This window comes from Microchirus variegatus (assembly GCF_963457635.1).
Source record: "Microchirus variegatus genome assembly, chromosome: 21".
NCBI classification, from domain to species: Eukaryota; Metazoa; Chordata; class Actinopteri; order Pleuronectiformes; family Soleidae; genus Microchirus; species Microchirus variegatus.
Genome location: NC_139822.1, coordinates 15,846,319 through 15,867,875, shown reverse-complemented (window position 1 = coordinate 15,867,875; position 21,557 = coordinate 15,846,319). Strand labels below are relative to the sequence as shown.

The 21,557-nt window shown below is 43.1% G+C and overlaps 1 protein-coding gene across 1 annotated transcript; it reads left to right on the top strand.

Moving 5' to 3' along the window:
• Window positions 1-1,268: 1,268 nt before the first annotated feature.
• On the top strand, window positions 1,269-21,346 carry LOC310942789 (uncharacterized protein; the record flags this gene model as incomplete). The annotated part of the gene is made up of 7 exons (XM_083908225.1): window positions 1,269-1,563; window positions 14,574-14,717; window positions 14,850-14,893; window positions 14,983-15,109; window positions 15,826-15,933; window positions 16,059-20,174; window positions 20,506-21,346. 7 exons carry the CDS (start codon window positions 1,269-1,271, stop codon window positions 20,568-20,570), a joined length of 4,899 nt encoding a protein of 1,632 aa, XP_083764351.1. The 3' UTR covers window positions 20,571-21,346.
• Between the last annotated feature and the right edge of the window lie 211 nt (window positions 21,347-21,557).

Here is a 21,557-nt window from a genome sequence, read left to right as displayed (position 1 = left end):
TTCTTCTGTTCTCCAGCTCTTCCTAGTGCGTTGTTGTTGCTCGTGTGTAAAACTGCATGAGGCTTTTTTTTCGGGTGCGGCTTTGTGAATTATGACTCCATGTTGTGGAATGAAGGGAGCGGTGCCAGTTCTTTCTTAGCAGAGCTGTGAAGTTTGGTTTAGAGGCAGGAGGAGGGGGTCTATGCTGGGTCCTGAGTGTGTGTGTGTGTGTGTGTGTGTGTGTGTGTGTGTGTGTGGGCTCACGGAGACACACTAACACTAATACTGACCCAAATTGTATTTCAAGTCATCTAATCACCAAGACTTTGCAGCTGTGGACACTTTTATCAGCTTTTTATGAGTTACATAATAAGTTAAATACTCTTGACCTTCCTGCCACACATTGCACAAACCATAGTGCATGTTTAACTTCAATACATCCATATCTTAATAATGCTTTTTTTTTTTTTTTTTTTTTTTCTCAACATGAACATCACCTTGCTGAGACTTGAAACCTGTTTGGCATAGTGTATAATCCATCATGTTGAACCTTGTTGCTTTTGTGGTGCGTTCAAGTAAGAACCGGTATTTGCTCCCATCAGCTGTGGAAAAGCAGGAGGAATGGGGGAATTTATGGGAATTCACAAAGTCTAAATTTGAGCTTTTTGACTGCAGCCCACTCGCTAATATTGGATATTGTGTTTCTAGAAACCGAGCAGGAAATCCTTTGTTTTTTTGAATGCTTCCTCTTAAGTTCGCATGCAATAACAAGATATGTTGTCGTCAAGTCTAGTCAAGGTTTATTTATATAGCACATTTAAAAACAACCAAGTTTGACCAAAGTGCTGCACATAGTGACATCAAATACCAATACTGATAAAAGTGTAGGATATTTTTGTCTATAATAGAGGTGCAATTTAAGATTATTTCCCTAATCGATTAATCTGTCGATCGTTTGGTCCATAAACTGTTGATCAGTGATTGTCAAACCTGGAAATGACGATGTTCTCGAATGTCTATTTGTATATTTTAGATTTGATTTTCGAATGTATATTTTTTAATGCAAATATTTTGTCTGTACTGTTGTTGTTGGTGACTTCAGTTTGTTATATGAACATTATTCCTGAGTCTCTGTGACATATTAGGAGGATTTTATAGGCAGTTGCTATAGATTTATTACATAATGCACCTTTAAAAATGACCTCCTTTTGAGAGACAGCACACACGGTGTTTGAATATTGAGGACTATATTTGACTCTGATTTCTTTTTCGCTCCAGCGTGAGTTGTCATGTCAAACCGTGACTCGCTGGGATTTGGGGACCTACTTCCCCAGGACGTGGTGCAGATCTTCGCCCAGGAGAAGCACGGCAAACGGGGCCACAAGAAGCGCAGTCACTCCCTCGGCCGGGCTCTGGTCTGGCTGAAGGGCAAGAAGAGGAAGGACGTCGGCACCAATGGGCGGAATCCGGGTCTGGGTCCCGCACTCGACTTGGCCCTGGATGGACACTCGGGTGGGAATCAGGGTGGAAACAAGGGAGGACAGAAGGCAGGGAGACAGGCGCATCAACATGGGAACAATCAAGGTAAGAACATTTTGACATTCTGCTGCTGTTATCAACGTGTCTCAAGCTAACAAATGTCCCATTGTGTTAGTCACATATGAATGGAAAATTCCAGAGAATGTTGCCCCCCAAATCTGTGGACATTACCCAGAGATTACCCCCAAGATTGACCTGTGACTTAACACTATATTATAATACTATAGGGACCAACAGCTTCATTTTACTGCATTTTTCTTTCACTAAATGTGTAGAATTGAGCTCATTAAAAGACCTTTTTTATGAAATGAAACATTAACCTGCAGGTTAAAAGAGCAGAGGCACTGGTTTGAGTTGCGCCTTCATTTAAATCTACATAATCCTCTTTGTATCTTCTTAAAACGAGTTAAAAATGTAAGAAAACCCACTCAACTCCACACAGAAAAGCCCTTGGTTGATTCGGGATTTGAACCGGCTACCTTTTGATGCTGTGAGGCAACAGCGCTAGTCGCTAGACCGCTGTGTGGCCCATACACGACTTAATATGTATTAAAAACAAGCATTTGAGGGCGTACTCCATTATAATTGTACTTACGGTAACGCTTTAGATTAGGGAGCACATATTCACCATTAACTAGGTGCTTACTTACGTGCTTATAAGTCGCATACTAGCCCTTTATTAGGAAATATGAAGCACGTTTTAACACCTTATGTAGGAAAAATCTTAATTCATGTCGTAATAGAGGTAGAATAAGGTTTTAATTGGTACTGTGCAATAGGTTTCCATGATGACTGACTGGGAAAAAAGACGTGCATGGCGCCATGTTTACGTGCCGTGACACTGGAGTCCAGGCACCGTTTACCAGTTATCTGCATTAGCATTAGCATCCTTTTAGCGCCGTTGGCTCGCTTACGGTCGAACTGGAGCGGCCTGTTTATTATACGAAAAGAGTATAGCGCTACAAATAACTAGCGTACCTGTGTACTGCGTATGCTTGCCTCTGTTTTTAAAAGTTTAGCGTTACTTAATAGACTCAATTTAATAATCCGGAGTCACGTAAACGCGTGTCGTTAATGCATTAACGTTTGACAGCACTAGTTTTAATATGTGCTTAATATTTACTAATAAAGGGCTAGTATGCTACTTGTTAGTAAGCACCTAGTTAATGGTGAATATGTGTTCCCTAATCTAATCTCTCAGTCATGGCCATTTCAGTCGATCAATATCTTGTATGGACTTAAAACATCATCTGCCTGAAAGGAAGGAGATGTTTTCCATTAGGAATAACTATATATTTGCCAAGGGAACCATTTCATTGTAGCTCGGTCCTGTAATTAATCTGCCGAGTGCACATTCTGTATAAATGACATGACATCGAGAGAGAAAAAAAAAAAAAAGGGGGAAAAAGTGCTGGGAAAGGGTTGACGATCCTGCTCCTTGCCTCCGGGCCATGTGTGTGTTTGTTCACCACAGAGAGATGTTTGAACAGACTTCCTACTCTCCTTCTGACCTTCAGCTCGTCTTTTGTTTGCCGTGAAAAAATCTCCGTCTGTCCTGTTCTGTGATACCATCACTTATTTACCTGGTCGTCAGGTTACACGCAGCAGGGCCAAGTGCTGCTGCTGCTGTCGCTGCTGCTGCCATCCACCAACACTTGGAAAGGTGTATTTCATCCCGGGCGAGCGCACATACAGCCACACAGTCAACAACTTGAGTTAAAAGCCACAAGCATGCACACACACACACACACACACACACACACACACACACACACACACACACACACACGAAAATGTATTCACACAGCAGCGACGCTGTGAATTTTCCCACAGCTGTAGGCAGCAGGATCTTGTTGGAGCTTGCACATGTGCGCTCATATGTCAGCGTGCTTCACTTTATCTGACTTACCTTGCAAACCCAGTTTGTAAACTGTACTGTATGTAGTAACTTAAGTTTTATTTCCTCATTAGTCACACCTTAATGTGGTCAGACAAAAACAACAGGCAGACAGTAAGACGAGCAACGTCTCTGGGTTCCTGCAGAAGTAGCAGAAGTGTTGAGTTCGGTCCCTGTTTTCTGATTTTCTGACAGACAAGAGGAGTCTCCGCCTGTTTCTTTTGTTGCGTCTTCTTGCGGTGGAAAATCCAGAGCTTGTAGTTCAGCTGGAATGGTGTCAGAGCATGGGGGGGGGGATTTCCATGGGATTCAAATCCGCAGTCAAACAATACCCACAACACAAGACGTACACAAGTATTTCTAAACACACTTTCGGTCGCTTTTTGGTCGACGATGTATTGCGCTATATTGTGCTACGGCAGCAGTGTGGAACCGAAGGTTATGCAAGAGAAAGTAAACTGTGATGAGAGATAAGGTGCGTCTCTGCTGCCAAGGTCGACTCAGAGGCTATAGCCTCCCATACTGAGCAAAGGCCTACAGCACATGACAACCCTTTTAACATCTCCGTTGCCAGGGCGGCGACTAATGATTATTTTCATGATCAATCAGTCTGTTGATCAGTTTCCTGATTCATCAACATAGTTTGTTTGGAAAATTGTGGAAAAGGTCCTCAAACGTCTCATTTTGGACATGAAATACACACTTTTGTCTACTTTAAGTAGAAAAATGTTTTAAAAAATGCATTTTTATTTGAATAATTAACACTCAAACTGACTAACTGATTAGCAATAACATTAGGGATGAACTTAGTAGTCAATGAACTATTGATAGTCCCAATCCTAGTTGTGACCACAGCCAGAATAGACTTAAAAAGCAACTGTACAGTAGAGGTGTGTAATCTGGGATTAAAATTATATATAACAATATGCCATCGTGATAGTGCAACAACACTATTTATCACAGTTTGTAGTTTTTACTGTAGTTGTTACAAATAAAGTTCGACTGGATTGGGGAATTTCAAAATAAAAGTCTATTGTTTGTTTTAATATTGAACACTATTAAGTTCACAATAATACATATTTATGATGCAAAATTGATCCATTCATTAAAAAACTACTCATTATCACTTGATATCATTTGGAGGGCCACATGAAATGATTGTAGGGCCATGAGTTTGAGACGGCTGCCTTAAAGGGTTAGTTTTCTGTTTTATTTAATTTGGGGTGTTTGGATGTGAATATGGACAGCAGAGGATGATTGCTTCTACACTGTTTGCTCTGCATTAGTGCCTCGTTCACTCCTACTTCAAAACAAACCTAAATATCCCAAATATAGAACCACAAAGCCACAAGTACACACCAGTTATTAACATATGCTGCTATTGAGCCCTTGGCATAGATGGTTTGTAGTATTTCCAGCAGATTGTTGATGCTGGCAACAGCGCCACAGCAAATCTCCTCACCAGTCTCTCCTTTGATTAGAGAAGAAGATCGGGCAACTCCCAAAATGCACCAGGAGGAGGTTTATTTATTACAGAAGCCAGAAAGACACAGAGCAATGTAACTCATTTGCTCATTAAACCTGAAAATCTCCACTCTGAGCCTGTGATGATGATCTGTACTGATGCCAGAGGGGCCTCCTGCCCACTAAATGCCTGGTAGGGCAGGCACAGTGCCAGTTAATTAAAATCGCTGCCAAGTCTGTAACCGTAAAGAACAAGGGGTTCTGTTTTTTTTCTCCCTTTGTTTTTCACCCCCTGACCTCGCCGCTCACATCGTTCCTCATCGCACTGTAACTCGCGGAGGATCAAGTGGAGCGCGAGAGTATATATATATATGAGGCTCGTACGCCAGGCAGGACTTTACACAGCACGGTGCAGATCAGTGTGAGGCTTTAGTGCAAGTCCGTCGAAATGAGAACATGTCGCACAACAACTCCTCTCCAGAAAATACACCACGCTTGATTCAGCACATGTTTTCAGCTCTCTCAGAGCAAAGCAAAACAGGGAGTAATAGACTTCAAAATGCTTTGTTTTTTATTATTTTTTATATATACATATATATATAGATATTTGTGTGTGTGTGTATATATGTATGTATATATATATGTGTACTTGAATACCCATGAAAAGTAAGTCTATATTTAAAGATTGATGAAGTTTATGAACACCTCTCTATTGAGTTCTCTGTGGAGTTTTCTTACCCTTTGCTCTTTTGGGGAATGTATTTTTCTTTTCTTTTTGTAAACATGGACCATGGAGTTTGGCCCCGAAGAGGAAACTGCACAGTAGCAGGTTTTTTTTTTTTTGAGTGATAACCTTTGACCTCTTAAAGTCATCACTGCGATAAATCCATGATTAACTCGGCTTTCGCGTTTCCTGTCAACCCGGACAAACGTTTGATCCGAAGCTAGAATGTACTGTATAGCTGACTAATTTTTACTTAATTAGTTTAATTAACTTCCTCAGATCTCGGCAACACCTGATAGTGATTTATGCCTCTTGCACAGTCACTTTACTCGATCTGTGTCTCTTATGCAACCTCATATGAATACTTCTCTTGTTGATTTATAATGAAACGGAGGTGAGGACTGATGAGGTCACCCGGGCCGACAGTGGATCACTCCGAAGGTCACCTGTTTCGATCTAAACACTCCCCGAGAGATTCCTCGCATTCCTGAGCTTTACGAAGATATTCATCTGAGGAAGCGAGAAATAGGGAGGCCATTGTGTGTGCCAGTGAGTGTTCGCCTCGCATGTGAGCTTCACATCACATGATACGTTATATATTTAACTTCTAAAGTTGCGCTAAGTGAAACTAGGGTTGTTGCGAGAGGCATTCATGCTGCTTAAAAGTGCTATGTGAGGCATTTGGTCTCCGATTAGCAGTTTTGTAGCAGATTGTAGTCGGTTCACACAGGAGGAGATGCCATTGTAGCATCCAAAATTCAGGAAGTGATAGACTTAACTCACAATCACACCTTGTTAGAGTCCAGAGACATTAACACGAGGCTTCCTCCAATTCATAAAAACCGGAGAGTGTTTTATTTTTTCCCCACATAGTCCCTTTTGTTTTTGTGGAACGCAGGGTTTTGTCTTGATGATGATGATGATGATGATGACACTGCAACAGTGAAGGAAAGGGTTGAGGGGGGGGGAAAAAATGTCTTCCTCTGTTGGCAGGAAGTAATGAACTGACTCATTGTTCGTATTTAGCCCTGTGTTTGAAAAGCACTTGTTGACTGTTGTTCGTTTGTGCACACTTTGTGAATAAAGACAAAGACATCAAGCGAGAAGAAGAGTCGCTGCAAATATAGGTCAGGCTTTACAAACTGCACCGACACGATGGACCAGACCACAACAATGCTTTTACTCATAGAAGTAGCAACAAATCGCTTAGATTCAGGGCTCAAGTAATGAATTTCCCTGTGTTCAAAGTCTCTCCTGCACGGCATTGACAAAAAAATAAATAAAAAAAATATATAAAAAAAACGACCATATCTTATGTGATTTTGGGTCAATTTCTTTCCTCAAACTTACTGCAGTAAGATCCTGCGCGAGTAAAGCACATGTTTAGAGCAAATCAAATACTCACACGCATAGCGTGTATGATAATGTATACAATATCATAACTGATCCTGGGGTGCAAACTGATTTGACACACTTGTCTACGCCGAGCTGTAGCTAGTCGTGCCACACCTACTGTGGCCACAAGAGGGCAGTACATTATAAGGAAGTCACTCCCTCTTTCTATAACCCTTTAACACCTAAGCCTCAAAATGTCAGTCTTTTTTTGCTAATTTTAACCATAACCAAAAAAGTTAAACCATAAAATGTCCAGAATTACTTTCTTAAAATAGTGCATTAACAATTTAAAATGAAGCAAAAGTTGTAGTAGTACATGATTTTGTGTGTTAAATATGACATTTGAACAGTATAAAACATATTTAAAGTAACATTTGTTTGAGTTTTTGATTCAAATGTCGCCCTCTGGTGGTTATTCCATATATTCTTACTTCCCAAATGGCCTTATCCAGCAAACTGGACTTTAATCGAGCACACCTCTAATAAACAGTAAGTGTGTGTGACACTGACAATGTGGGACTTTACATGATGTATGTTTAGTAAACAGCTGCACAAAAAGGTTATATATTATAATTAAAAAAATGGACATTTACTGGGATTCTGTTTCAGTAGGTGAAGAGTCACCACACCCAAATGATCATATTTAGGTCACTCAAATGGTAGGAGAATGTTTACCACAGTGCCAGTTTGCCCTCTAGTCCCATCTGAATATTGAGTTTCATTTCATTGAGTGACTTTTATTCTTTGCATCCTTTTCGTGTCTTTGTTATTTAACCGTACAGCCAAAAGCAACTCTCTTTTTTCCCATAAAGATGTGCCGATACATCACTGCATGGCCTTTTTCACCGTTTTGCAAAGGGGGGGGGGGCTGCTGTCACGAAAAGGAAAATGTGGCAAGAGAGTGATAAATATGTGCCTGGAAAGTTTTGTGAGTCACCGGTCGTGACTTTTGCGACTAAATAAGACAGTTGTGGTGCAACGATACTTTCTCAGTGAAACGACTGGAGATAACATTGTTGGGTTTTTTTACCTGCACAGTACAGCTAAAGGTTTTTGTCTCCTGTGATAAGACTGAACTGTGCATTTATTACTGATTTTGTCATGTTATTGTCTTTCTCTTTTGACTTTCGACACACACACACACACACTTTTAGAATTCGCCTCTGAATTTAAACCCGAGTTACGCCCCGTCTCTATTATTAGCGTCACCTACTGCTAAACAGGAATGCTGCAGTCTTTTCTAACATGACTGCTTCATTGTCTGTAATCACATGTTGCACGAGCCTGTAGCAAAGCTGTGCTTACATTATTAAACAGGCAGTAACAGGCCTGAATATTTTACACATCTCCTGCACACAATTTAATGGCATTTTATTATTTGTGGCGTATCATACCTTCGACATATTGAGAGAGAGGGGAGTGTGCTCACGCTTGACTTCTGTACTGTTGAACCACCAAGCCGTACACATTTACTGTACAATTACTCATGCATTTCCACTGTCAAACGTGGCAACGTAATTTATTTTCTTACTATTACCATTACACTATCAGTCACGCATGGTCGATCAGTCATTGTGCTGGCCCTGTGAGTGATGCCTCTCCTGGTTCAAACAGAGGTCAGAATTTCCGATTAAAAGCTCCTAAAGGGTGGAACCAGACACGCTGCCGTTGGTTAATTTGTCTCCAGGTAATTGTCACTTCCGTGCGACGGTTTTCCCCCTAAGTGAAGAGTGTCAACACAAACCGCTGGACTTCCACTTTTGTTAACCATTTGTTTATTGTGTTCTTTTAACTTTGGGAAATCTGTTTCTGTGGCGAACTGGCTTAGCGGAAATGAGGCTGTGGAGGTTAAAGGTGCCATGTGTAAGAATGTGGCCAAAAACAGTTACTACATTCAAATTCGAAATACTGAGGTCTTTTAGGTTCCGTTTTCTGACGTAACTGGCAACCCATGGTTGCTTGGCAGCTAAGACCCTACTGACTGCAATGATTGGTAGACGGCGGTAGGTGGCGCCACATGCCAAAACATGATTTCAAAACATAGACATGATTTGCAGTCTGCAAAATATTTTTTTTTAATGCAAATATTTTGTCTGTTGTTGGTGAGTTCAGTTTGTTATATGAACATTATTCCTGAGTCTCTGCGACATATTAGGAGGATTTTATGGCCAGTTGCTTTAGATTTATTATATAATGCACCATTAATTATGAGGTGATAATTATTAAAGCTCCCATAGAGTGGTCCTATCACACATATATGTGAGTTATGGAGGTCTACTTCCGTACATTAACTTGTTTTTACGGTCAAAAACCTCCCAGTTGCTGCAAATACGCCGATCTAAATCTCTCCTTACTGAAGCTCTCTTCAGCCGCGCTGTTTCAGACCGAAATCTCACCCCCAGAAGACGGACTGTGTTGTGATTGGCCAGCCGATGAGAGCTTTCCCAACTGTCTTGTGATTGGCCAATACCCGAAAGTGATGTAAATTAGCAAGCCAGCTCTCAGAAGCGCAGCTCCCCCCTCTGGAACAGTGGATGCACTGTGACTCATTATCAAAACATTGTTCTAACAATGTTTAAAAATGGCTTTGTCGCGACTCCCTCGTCCCCAACGGACGTTCTTCTTCTTCTTCTTCTGCGGTTCAATGCTCGCAACCGGATGTGCCCGGAGCAGGAGGATCTGCTGTTTCGGAGACGGGATTCCCGTCACGATTCCAGGTCTTTTTCAGACCACTTGCAGAGCGAGAGAATACAATAAAACCCAGCAATCTCAGCAGAACCAAAAACGCTAAGGAGAGTAGCGTTAATTGGAACTTCCGGTCAATGGGAGCTTCAAGGAGACCATGTGCATGGTGATAATATATGCATCGGCAGTCGAGAGGTGTCTGATCGTATTTTCTGGCAGCGAATAGGAGTGTATCCCCTGCGTGTCAGGTGTTGCAGGTGTATCCGTTACCTGGTGTGCCGTTCTCCCGTCACTCCACACTTCTTTCCTTCAGCTCTGACGCCGCTTATGTTTAATTAACCAGAAAGCAAGTATGTGATCACCGCTAGCAGGCGATCACTCAGCATAAGTTTGTCTGCTGTATCCAGACTGTATGTTCTGTGACTGTACACACACACACACACACACATGCTGAGCACCCACAGGGCTCTTTCCTCTTTCACTGTGTTATTCCAGTGCGTTCGGTTGAGTTTGTGCTGATTACAGAGGCTTAAGCACCTGGCAGACGGCACCCTCAAAGCTGGAGAGAAATGTCTCTGCGTGGCGATGCAAAACAAGAGAGCGAGGGGCAAGTCAGGGCAGGGACGAGAGGCGTGTGTGGGGTATTTGCATCTGTTTGATTCCCATGATGCACTTCAACGAAGATGCCACTGTGACTGTGTTTATGCGCATGTATTCCAGGGGGGAATAGCGACATTAGCTGTCAAAGCTGTCACTGTTCCAAGTCAGTTTTTCTTGAGGTGAAGGTGGAGTGTCCTCAGCAGCTGGAGTTCATATTTACAGTCTACACATTCAACTTGTGTGTTTTTGACAAACTGATCACAAGTTATTCTCTTTAAGCCGTTTTTTAACATTAATACTAGTAATACTGTATTACAGCAAGTATTTAATTGCCACATTTTCATCCTGGGACAGAGCCTTAAATACACATTATAAAAAATATATTATAATATAATATAATATACAGTCTATTCAAAGAGTTAACTGAGTCTGATAGGAGGACACATGACCTCACTGTTAAGTACATAGGGTGTGGTATTGAACATTTTAATGCAGTTACAAAAGGGTTTCGGTTGTGCAGTTAGTTGCAGGTCATTGAATGTTAAAAAGTGTAGTGTATATAACTTTTTATATAGGATTTTGAATTGAATTCTGAGTTGTTGTGGGATGGAGGTGATGTGGTGAAGTGAGGGGGGTTTCTGGTGATGATGCGGGCGGCTGAATTCTGGATTACGGAGTTTACGGATGGAGATTTGTGGAGGTGACGAGGCTTGAACTATGAATGATTGAGTTGGACGTGATAAAAACGCACAAATGCTTCCTCAGTCAGGTCTGATAGTACTGCATGACGGAGACAAAGTAATGTTGCATGGTTTTTCACGTTAACGCACATTAACGCATGACGTGTTTCCATGACGACTGACCGTAAAAAGATGCATGTGGCGTCATGTTTACGTGACTCCTGATTTGTTAAAATGAGTCTCTAAAGTAACGCTAAACTTTAAAAACAGAGGCGCACCTACGCAGTACACAGGTAAGCTGGTTAGTAACAGCGCCGTTTTTTTTCGTTTAATAAACAGGCTGTTCCAGTTCGACTGTAGGTGCGCTAATGGTGCTAAAGGAGCTAACGGAGCTAACTGGTAAACGGTGCCTGGACTCAGGTGCCGCGGCACGTAAACATGGCGTCACACACGCTAACAAAACAAGTAGTAGTAGTCTCCACTGTAGACGTGTAGCTAACGCGTTCACTGACTGCTGTTTTGCTATGCTAGTGACATGCTAGTGACAAAATCACGAGCCCATTTAACCCACGTTTAGTTGTAAACTAATGTAAACTGACTCTCAGAGAATCAGTATTTTACAAAAAACAAACCTGCAAGCATTTAAAATGTCTCACTTTAATCCACAGTGACATAATTCCCTCTTTGTGCTGATGTTGTTATTGTCTCTGTGTGGAGCCTGATCTGAGATGTAAACATCAGTTTTGGGGTTAATACGGTTAATGCTGTCAGGGCCTGTTATTATCCAGCACAGTGACAGATGGTGTTTTTAATATGTCTTTTAATACACAGAATAGCAAAGGAACCCAGCGACAATACGAGGCCCTCATTAACACGCAGCCGTGCCCCACCCATCACTCGGGGGGGGGGGGGGCCTCTCCAGTCAAAAGTGTGTGCTGCCATGGTAACAAGATTACGTGTTGTCCTAGACTGACTTCATCCTTCACATGCGTATCGACTTTCTGTTTACAAGTGCAGGCTGCAGTGTTCACCTCGGCAGCACCGAGTTGTACGAACACAGTAAACAGTGTGTTTTTCCTTGTTACTATGGACCGGTAACACATGCGCACATTCATTTTTGTCTCGTTTTTTCTTCCGTAAACCTCTCTTTTGTCTGAGTCACTCGGTGGGATCGTGACCATGGGAATGTTTTTCCATTTGCTCAGATGTGACACATTCCATATCATCGTCTGCTCAGCACACCAGGAAGTGAGCAAACCCCCCCCCCCCTCTTTTTTTTTTTTTGCTGCAGTTCAGTCTGAGGTGTCTGTGGCAAAGAAGTATAGAAAAAGAAGTGTCTGATGTGCCTACAGATCACATGATTAATATCTTTAACCTCATTAACTGAGGAGTCTACACTTTTCTTGCTGCACGGTAACAATTTTAACGTTGCACTGTTGTGAAAACACAGGGACAATATTCTCACATGTCTGACCTTGTGTAGCAAAAACTGCTGGCCTGTTGTTTTGAATGTTTTGAAACTTGTTTAGGGATTAAATTGTTTCTGTTCGCTTACTCCCCCTTGTGGTGCAACAACAAAAGTCATCAGAAAAGTTTTTATTGCCAAGTACGATTTTACACATACAAGGAATTTGTCATTGGTGCATGACAAACAACATTCTCTAAATATAATTAAAAAATTAAACATTTTAAAATATAAGTATAAATACACATATTTTTAAGTAGAAGAGCGGTACAGCTGTGCAGTGATAGTTAGTCATGTGTCTCTTAATGAATGGATTCATCTGTTGTGTATTTTCTCGATTAATTGAGTCATGGTTTGGTCCGTAAAATGTCAGAAAATGTAAATGTTGATGTCCTCAAATGTCTTGTTTTGTCCACAAATGAAAATGATTCAGTTTTGAATGATTTCTTTGTCATGTGGAGCGAAGAAACCCCGACAATATTCCCATTTCAGAAGCGAAAACAATCAGACGTCTTGTTTTAATGAAAAAAACTCAAATCGATAAACGATTAATTTAGCCATCGATTAATAATCGAGTAATTGTGTCAGTTCTAGAGTGTAATCGCGTCAAAGAAGTGTCGCTCGGTGTGTGCCGTGTTGTTTATTCACAGTGCTGAAGCCCCCTGTGATGCCCTCATATGATGTCAAATCCCCTGACAACAACATTCTTCTTCCCGGCTTTTAATGTTTACATATTTGATCTGATAGGGAGAGAGAGAGAGAGAGAGGGAGGGAGGGATGACAGGAATTAGGTTGTGACAGATTAGCGCCTGAGCTTGAGATTGCACTGAACTGGCAATAACAACTTCATCAACAACAAGCAAGGTTATCATCCTGTGCTCATCGTTTTTCGTGTGGACTGCACCTTTATAGACTCATCTGTGTTCTTTCTTTAACACAACTGGAAACACTTTAAGATATATATATATATTTTTAAATGCTATAAGAGAATCATGGTGGTGCTTCTGACTAAAACATCCGGTGTTGACATCAACTGCTTTTCAACAGTCTTCAGGAGAAAAGGTGAGTGTGTGATGAATCTGCTTTGTGACTGTGGGTCGAGCTGAAACGATTACTCAAATGTGAATATTTTCTGGTTTCTTTGCGCCGTAAAACCAAGAAATCATTAGAAACTGAATAATTTTGCTTTGTGGACAAAACAAGACATTCGAGAACGTTGTTATTTCCAGGTTTGACAAACACTGATCGACATTTTTTAACGTTTTCTGACATTTTATGGACCAAATTACTCAATTAATCGTGGAAAATAATGGTTAGTTGCAGCTCTAATTGTGGGACAACAGACACGATTCATTTATGGTTCAAACTAGTCGAGTGGCTCACTTTTCAACATACAAAACTCATGAAAGCATGGTCATCTGAGTGCAATTTTAAGAATTTGAATTTTCGTTGTTATAGATTTATTTGGGATTCTTTTTAAACTGGAGCAGCCATAATGCTGTCACGGAAGAGACGGTGGTGAAAGCGGGAAATGATTACAGAGCACATGGCAGTCGAGGCTAATTCCTCAACGCTGTAGACGGTAGAGTTCAGTAGGTGGCTAAATGCAGCAGCTGTCACCTGTTACGTAAAAGTGTCTTAGCAGGTTTTAACCCAGTGATCCCAGACTGTGACATGGCAGACATTTACAGAGTTGCATCATATGCCAGGTGGTTAGCATGCAGAGTTTTAAAAAACAAAATTATTAGCAGCAACTTAATTCTGTTTTGCAAGTCACTAGAGGAGGTTATTCAGGTTTTTCACATTCATGTGGCTCGAGGCAATTTGCATGTCAAAGCAAATGTAATGTTTTGGATGGTTTCCATGTGGATTTCAAGTTTTTTATAATTGGGTCATAAAAAATAAAAAAGGGCAGAGTAATGTGTGTCTTTTTCACTGTCTTGTTTAATTGGATATGTGTTGATTTCTGTTGGTAAAAGCCACCGTCCCTGGAGTTCAATCATCCATGAGTGCAAATGGACTTCAGCCTTTTTTCAATTTGCTCTTGCCCTCTCAAACATATGCCCTGTTCAAGAACACATCATACTCACGGGGCCCTTTATTTGCTGTTTACTCTAACACAGAGCTTTGACTCTTTTCCTCAAGGTGCACCAAAGCGGAGCGATGACGACAAGACCCCGGCGCCGCCGCTGCTCCAGGAGAACGTCTTCATAGAAGGGAGTCGGCCCAAGTACCTGGAGGACCTTCACACCGAGGCCCAGGAGGGGCTGAAAATGATGCAGCAGGAAGGTAAACACTCAAGTATTATAGTCTTTATCGCTGCACTGAATTAGAGGTGTTCCCATGCCAACTGTCTGCAGGGTGTGTGTGTACCAAAGGATGAAAAATTGTAAAGAACTTTTAATGTTGCTTTTCTCGCAGAAACCAGTATTGGAGTGGAGTACCAGGACAACATGAGCACGATTGTAAGTGACTCGTCAAAGCAGGAATTGCTGTTTTCTTGCAGACATTTTGGCAACTCGGCGTTCAATTCTTTTTCTCCCCTTTTTTTCAGTCGACAATGTCGGTCCAAACGGACGGAGAAGGTGGAGGGTTTACGACAGACAGCACCATGGCTGACACGTCTTCTGTTGTCTCCGTTCAGTCGTCGGTGTCCACTAGATCTGGACTCACGCGGCAAGGTACTTTGATCGATCGTAACTTCGGATAGAGACGTTTATTGTCATTGTATGCTTTAATAATATGAAAGTATGAGATCATAAACACACATAATGCATACAGTACTGTTCAAAAGTTTGGGGGTCATTTAGAAATGCCCTTATTTTTGAAGGAAAAGCACGAATGAATGTAACATTAAATCAATCAGAAATACACTCAATACATTGTTAATGTGGTAATGTTCTAGCTGCAAACGTCTGGTTTTTAATGGAATATGTACATAGGTGTATAGAGGCCCATTTCCAGTGTTCTAATGGTACATTGTGTTTGCTAATCGTGTTAGAAGGCTATTGGATGATTAGAAAACCCTTGTGCAATGATGTTATCACAGCTGAAAATAGTTTTGCTGGTTCTTTGACGAAAGCAGAGGGCAAAAGTATTGTTTTGTCAATGTCTTGACTATATTTTCTATTCATTTTGCAACTCTTTCGATTAATAAAAATTTTACTTTTAATGGAAAACACACAAAAAAAATTGCATAGGGGACCCCAAACTTTTGAACGGTAGTGTAACTCATATGATTCTTACTTAAAAGGCCCAAAATTGTTCTGAAAATGCATTTGGTGACCCCCCAAAACATCTACTGTCCCGTCCCAGTTTCTTGGAATGACACAAAATGCAGACAAAAAAAATGACACAAAAATGGAAAATCATTTCTCTCGTGCTTCTTTTGACCCAGGATCTACGTTCAGGCCGTTGAACTCTGGGAAAAAGTCCGAAAAGACAAAAAGGAGAAGACACAGGAAAACTGTGGCGGGAATCCCACACCACGTTCAGAGAGATCTGGGTATGCAGCCAGTTTTTAAAATGTGACAATTGTGTATATATAGACAATGAGTGTGTTGTGTTTATGCCCATTTCTCCACATAGTAGTATGAACCTGTGCTGATTAGTCCTCTTGTCCTTTTTCAGGGTTGGACAGAGTAGGCTGGACAATTGCGCAGAAGTTAGAAGAGGAACTTTATAACGGTGAAACAGATGAAAGTCCCACCGCTGAAGTACCACAGCGTTCAGATACTAAGGTCATCCAGGCCCTCAACGAAGACCAAGTCAAGCAACTCAATGCCGCCCATGCTGGTCATAGGGACGATCTGGCCCTGTTGCAACGCCTGGGTCCTGACTTCTCTGAGGGAGAGAGGCCACGATCGCTGGCTGTTCCCTGGATGACGACTGCCAACAGCCGCCAGCAGGAGCTGCCCAGTCCCGTCATAACCATGTCGCCCCAGGCTGCTTACATGTCCAAAATCATTCCCAACGCCGTGTTGCCACCGTCCATCGAGGTGGTGGAAATCAACCGCGGGCGGAGTCGCAACAGCGTGCGCACCGTCAGCAAGAGCAGCCTGCTGCTCTCCAGCCCCGCCCCTTCCCGCGCTTCCTCTCGGGCCTCTTCATCCAGAACCACCTCCTCCAAAGCCTCGACCATCACCTCTGCCTCTTGCCACAACCACCAGTCTGACAGTTCTTGTTGGAGCAACTCTGAGTCCTCAGAGACTTTAGTGTCCGACTCCTCGACCATCTCAGGCCACAGCACCCTCAGGCAGAAAAAGTCACGGAACGGCGATTTTTCTTCCAAGGAGGACAAAGTCAGTGTTCACTCGTCTTCGAGCAAGGCTTCCAAATGCACCTCCAATGGTATGCTCGTTGGTAAAGAAAACATGGTCAAAAAAGATGGCCAATTTGTGCGTAGCCTCTCTGTCATGAAATCCAAGAAGGCTCCTCCTCCGCCGAGCCGCTCCTATTCCCTTCACAAGATGAAGCGGCGATCACGTGATCTGGCAGAGGTCACCGTTATTTCAGCAGAGAGTTCTCGCCCAAGAATCCCCCCCTTAGGCGAGGAAAATGAGAAGAATACGTCACCGTCTTCACCTTCCATCATCGACAGCCCAGGCTACAACGCTGACACTAGTTCTCTGGATGAATCGACCGGCTCCGCGTCATTCAGCCCCTTTAAAGCCCGAGCACTAAAGATGGAGGAAGCTGCGAATGTTGAAGGAACAGTTTTCATAGATTCTTCGAAACAGATGCAGGAATCTGTCCAAGGGAAAAAGCCAGGCAAAATATCCATATCCAGTGGCTACTCCAGCCAAGATCCCACATCCCCACAGCTTTCTAAACCACCCCACAGCTCATCTCCAAAGCACAAGAGAGGCATTTTAGCAAAACTCCAGAAGTTATTTCCTGGCTCTTCTGCTGGTTCAGCTCCATTGCCTCTCACACAACCAGGTGCTCCAGAGAACATTAAAAACAGGGAGGGGGACATACCTGACCTGGTTGACCTCAGTCCATCAGTAAGGGCGCTGAGAGAACTCTTCAACATCCCTCCGCCGCCTAAAGTCCACGCACCTCCACCCCCTCCACCAGAGGTCTGGGTTCACAGCAAGCGTTCGATCGAGTTGCTTCTGGGACCTCCAGTGCCCGACAACATTGACGCCATCATCAAGAAGAATCCGAAAGACCGGAGGCAACAGAGGCACTCCCCGTGTCTGTCAACAGAGGGCGTTGTGAAGAGTTTAGTGGTGGACAGGAAACAGAAGAATCCAGCTGCAGCAGCAGAGTCCATCGGTAGATCGCTCCATGTGATGGAGGGACGACAAGTTCAAGAAAGTATGATTATGGAAAACGAGACGAGTAAAAGACTGACTCAGAATGTAGATTTGAAAGGAAACCAAGTCGTAGAAGCAAGTGAGAAGGCAAGAGTAAGTGACATTTTAAATGTGATGATAGTGAAGGCCGTAGAGAAACGTGAAGAAACGCTGGTAGCAGCTATAAGAGAAGAAGAAGAGCCCAGGAAGACGGAGGTAAATATCCACATGGATACCACACCTGCAATTTCATTAGTACGTATTTCTCCCTCCCCCTCTCCTGCTCTGTCACACCATCCTCCCCAGACCCTCGCTAAAAAGACCACAGTCACGTCAGTAAAACCTGTTACATCCCCTGAATCGTCCTGGCCCCCACCTCCGCCGCCAATAGCGCAAGCGGGCGCCGACGACGTAGATTTCCCCCTCCCGCCTCCGCCCTTCATTGGCGAGACTGCGTTGGTCTTACCTGTGCAGGTACCGTCAACGACAATATCTGTGGTGATCACAGAGGCGGAGCCACAGACTCAACCGTTGAGTATCCCTCCGCCGCCCTCGTATTCTGCTCCCCATCCGCCGCTTATAACGGTGTCTCCTCCCACAATTAAAAAGGTCTGTCCGCCAATTACAGAGGTCTCTCTGTCGCCACCTAAGGTGATCTCTCCACCACCACCTATAGAGATTCCCCTACCATCACCCAAGGTGATCTCTCCATCACCTCCTAAGGTGATCCCACCACCGCCACCGACAGAGGTCTCTCTATCACTGTCAAAGTTGATTTCCCCACCACCACCTACAGCGGTCTCTCTAACACCACCTAAGGTGATCTCTCCACCACCACCACCACCTATAGAGATTTCCCTACCATCGCCAAAGGTGATCTCCCCACCACCACCTATAGAGGTCACTCCATCACCGCCAAAGGTGATCTCTCCACCACCGGCACCACCTATACTGGTATCTCTACCACCACCTAAAGTAATACCCCCACCACCACCAACTGTAGAGGTCTCTGTTCCACCACTTAAAGTGATCTCTCAACCATCACCGCCTAAAAAAGTCTCTCTGCCATCACTGTCCGAAGAAGTAGCGCCCAAAGAGTTATTTCCACAACCACCTGATTTCCTTCCTCCTTCACCTAAGGAGTCCTCTCCACCACCACCTAAGGATGACTCTCCTGTGAGGCCCCAACAGTCCTGTCCGCCTCAGGTTCAAGATGTTCCGTTCCCACTGGTTGTTGAGGTATCTCCTCTGCCTCCTAAAGAGGTCGCTGCTGTATCTACTGAAGAGGTTCCTGAAGAGGTTCCTTCTCAGGAAAATGACTCTGTCGAAGTATGCGTTAGCAAGATGGAACCACCGAAAAATATTCCACCTCCACCACCACTACCATCAGAGCAGGATGCCAACCATTCGAAAGAAAACGTCCAACCAGAATGCGACAGTATTCTCATTGCCCCTCAGAGTATTCCACCTCTGCCTCACAAAGAGCCTCTGCACCAACCTGATGTCATACCCACCAACGAGGTTCCACATTTGCCAGCATCTGAAATCTCAATCCCACAAGTTCTTGAAGAACCTGCTGCTTCTCCAATTATAATCCCTGTACCTCCACCTTTACCTGTGCAGGGTCTTACCAGCATTCAGCACGAGTCTGGTACTGTAAGCAAAGAAAACCAGAGCCAAGAGCTCCCCTCTGCTCGTGTCGTACAAGAGGAACCTACTCCCGTTGTTACCCCCGCCCTCCTGCAGATGATCAAGCTGCGGTCTGTCAACAGCAGTCCTGTGCCCCCTGATGCTGAAGAGCACCCACAGGTCGAGGTCACGATGAGGGCCAGTAATCAGGTCCCAACCCCATCTACCAACGGAGAAGCTCCTCAAAAGCCCATCAGAAAGTCTCTGATATTAATTTCGCCCACATCCACGTCCCCGCCAATTCAAGTCACTTTACAGACCGAATTATCCAAACCTCAGTCTCTTGTGGCTCCAACTGTGTCTTTGTCCACAATCCCCTCCCCTACAAAAAAGTCTCCTCCCGCCACAACTTTATCTCCGTCCATGAACCTGCAGGAGGCCATCCGCCTGAGGACGGCAGCCCGTTCAAAAGACAACCCGGCGTCTCACCGCAGCCTGCACTCGCCTAAATCGCCCGACCTCCGCACGTCCCCGAGGTCGCCGTCGAGCACGGCGAGCTTCATCTTCTCCAAGAGCAACAAGAAGGTGGTGATTGAGACCAAGCCCGCGTCGGAGGCCAAGACCAGCGTGCAGAACAATCTGGAGGTTTCAGCTGTAACTAAGGCGGCGGCGGCGAGTGAAGCGGCGTCACTGACGAAAGCAGGCAAGGTTCCGCCGCCTGTGGCCAAGAAGCCCAAATCGAAGGCCAAAGAGAATGAGACGATTGAGGGGACAGAGCAAACTGCAGGACAGGACGCACAGAAAGAAAGTATTCAGGGTAAGAATCGTCCTCCACAATATTTAGACTTAGGGCGCTTTCACACCTATAGTTCCATTGCTTTGGTCCGCACCAGTCAAACAAAAATGTTACAATGTAGACCATCGGCACTGGAACCGGACTAATCCCCGATTTCCACCGGTATATATCAAGTGTAAGGTTTACCATGTTCACTACTTAGTTCGCTACTTAAAGCTGAGACTAACGGGAAAGTCATCAGTATTTGACAAATTCAAATGAAAGAACTGAAAACTTTGCGATTGTAATTCAGTGTGATTGAATGAACGTAGCTTATGCTGCGTTAATCTAATCCTTACGTTCTCAAATCCAGATGCTGCAGAGAAGACAAACGGGACATCAGGTACTGCTGAAGGAGGAGAAACGCCATCAACGTGATTGTAAAGACTGAAGGAGTGACTGGGAAGGACTTAGCCGATTTACCGCAAGTTGTGCTGAGAGACAAGAAAACCAGATTTGGACAGTTGTGACGCTTATTTCAAAAAATTACATTTTGAAACAAATGATTTTTTTTTGTTGTTTATGGTGTGGGTCTTAAAATACACATTTTGCATTTTATCAAGACAAAAATAACTATAGTTTGCTTTTGCCAGAGGGCATTCTGACTTTTTCTGTTGCAAGACATGGGAATATACTGCCCTCTAGTGCCAAACCATGATTGTACCACTTATGTCCTGCTGAATCAGAGCTTGTAGTAGCAACAATGGGACTTAGGGGCACTCATCTGTAAATAGAGCAACATGTTTGTACATTTATTACATCCAGCGATGGTGGATGTGTGCGATAGAGTTCTTTTCTATATTATCTCCAAAGACTTTAAACATCAAATTATATTTGTTAAAGAAAAAAAAATATTAATAATAAGTTATTTTTCCTGTCATGTTCAGTTTATGCCTAGAGGAGGGTTGAGTCAAACCCAATATCATTAGATGAATCGAGTTTGTTTTCATATTAATTCTATCCAAATTTCCTTTTACCTTAAAAAAAAAAAAAAAAGTTGTACGTGCATGACCACTGATATCACGAAAAGAAACGAGCAGAAATGACGAGTAATAATGATTATGTTGGGCCATGTTTTCTGCTGCTTTTTAGTTACTGATATCGGAGGAGTTTTCCACAGTTTATTATGGCTCAAACAGTGGGGTATTTCTGTGTTGGACTCTATTTCAAAATGCTCAGACATCATAATGTAATACATGATCATTTATTATGGAAAAGATAATAAAGATTTATGGACAAATCAAAGAAAACTAAAGCGACTGAGCATTATTTCAGTTTACTCACTCGAATACAAAGAAAAGTCGTCTGTTTATTTGTTTTTATTGAAATTAAAGTCATGAAGAGATGGAACGGTGTGCACAGAGC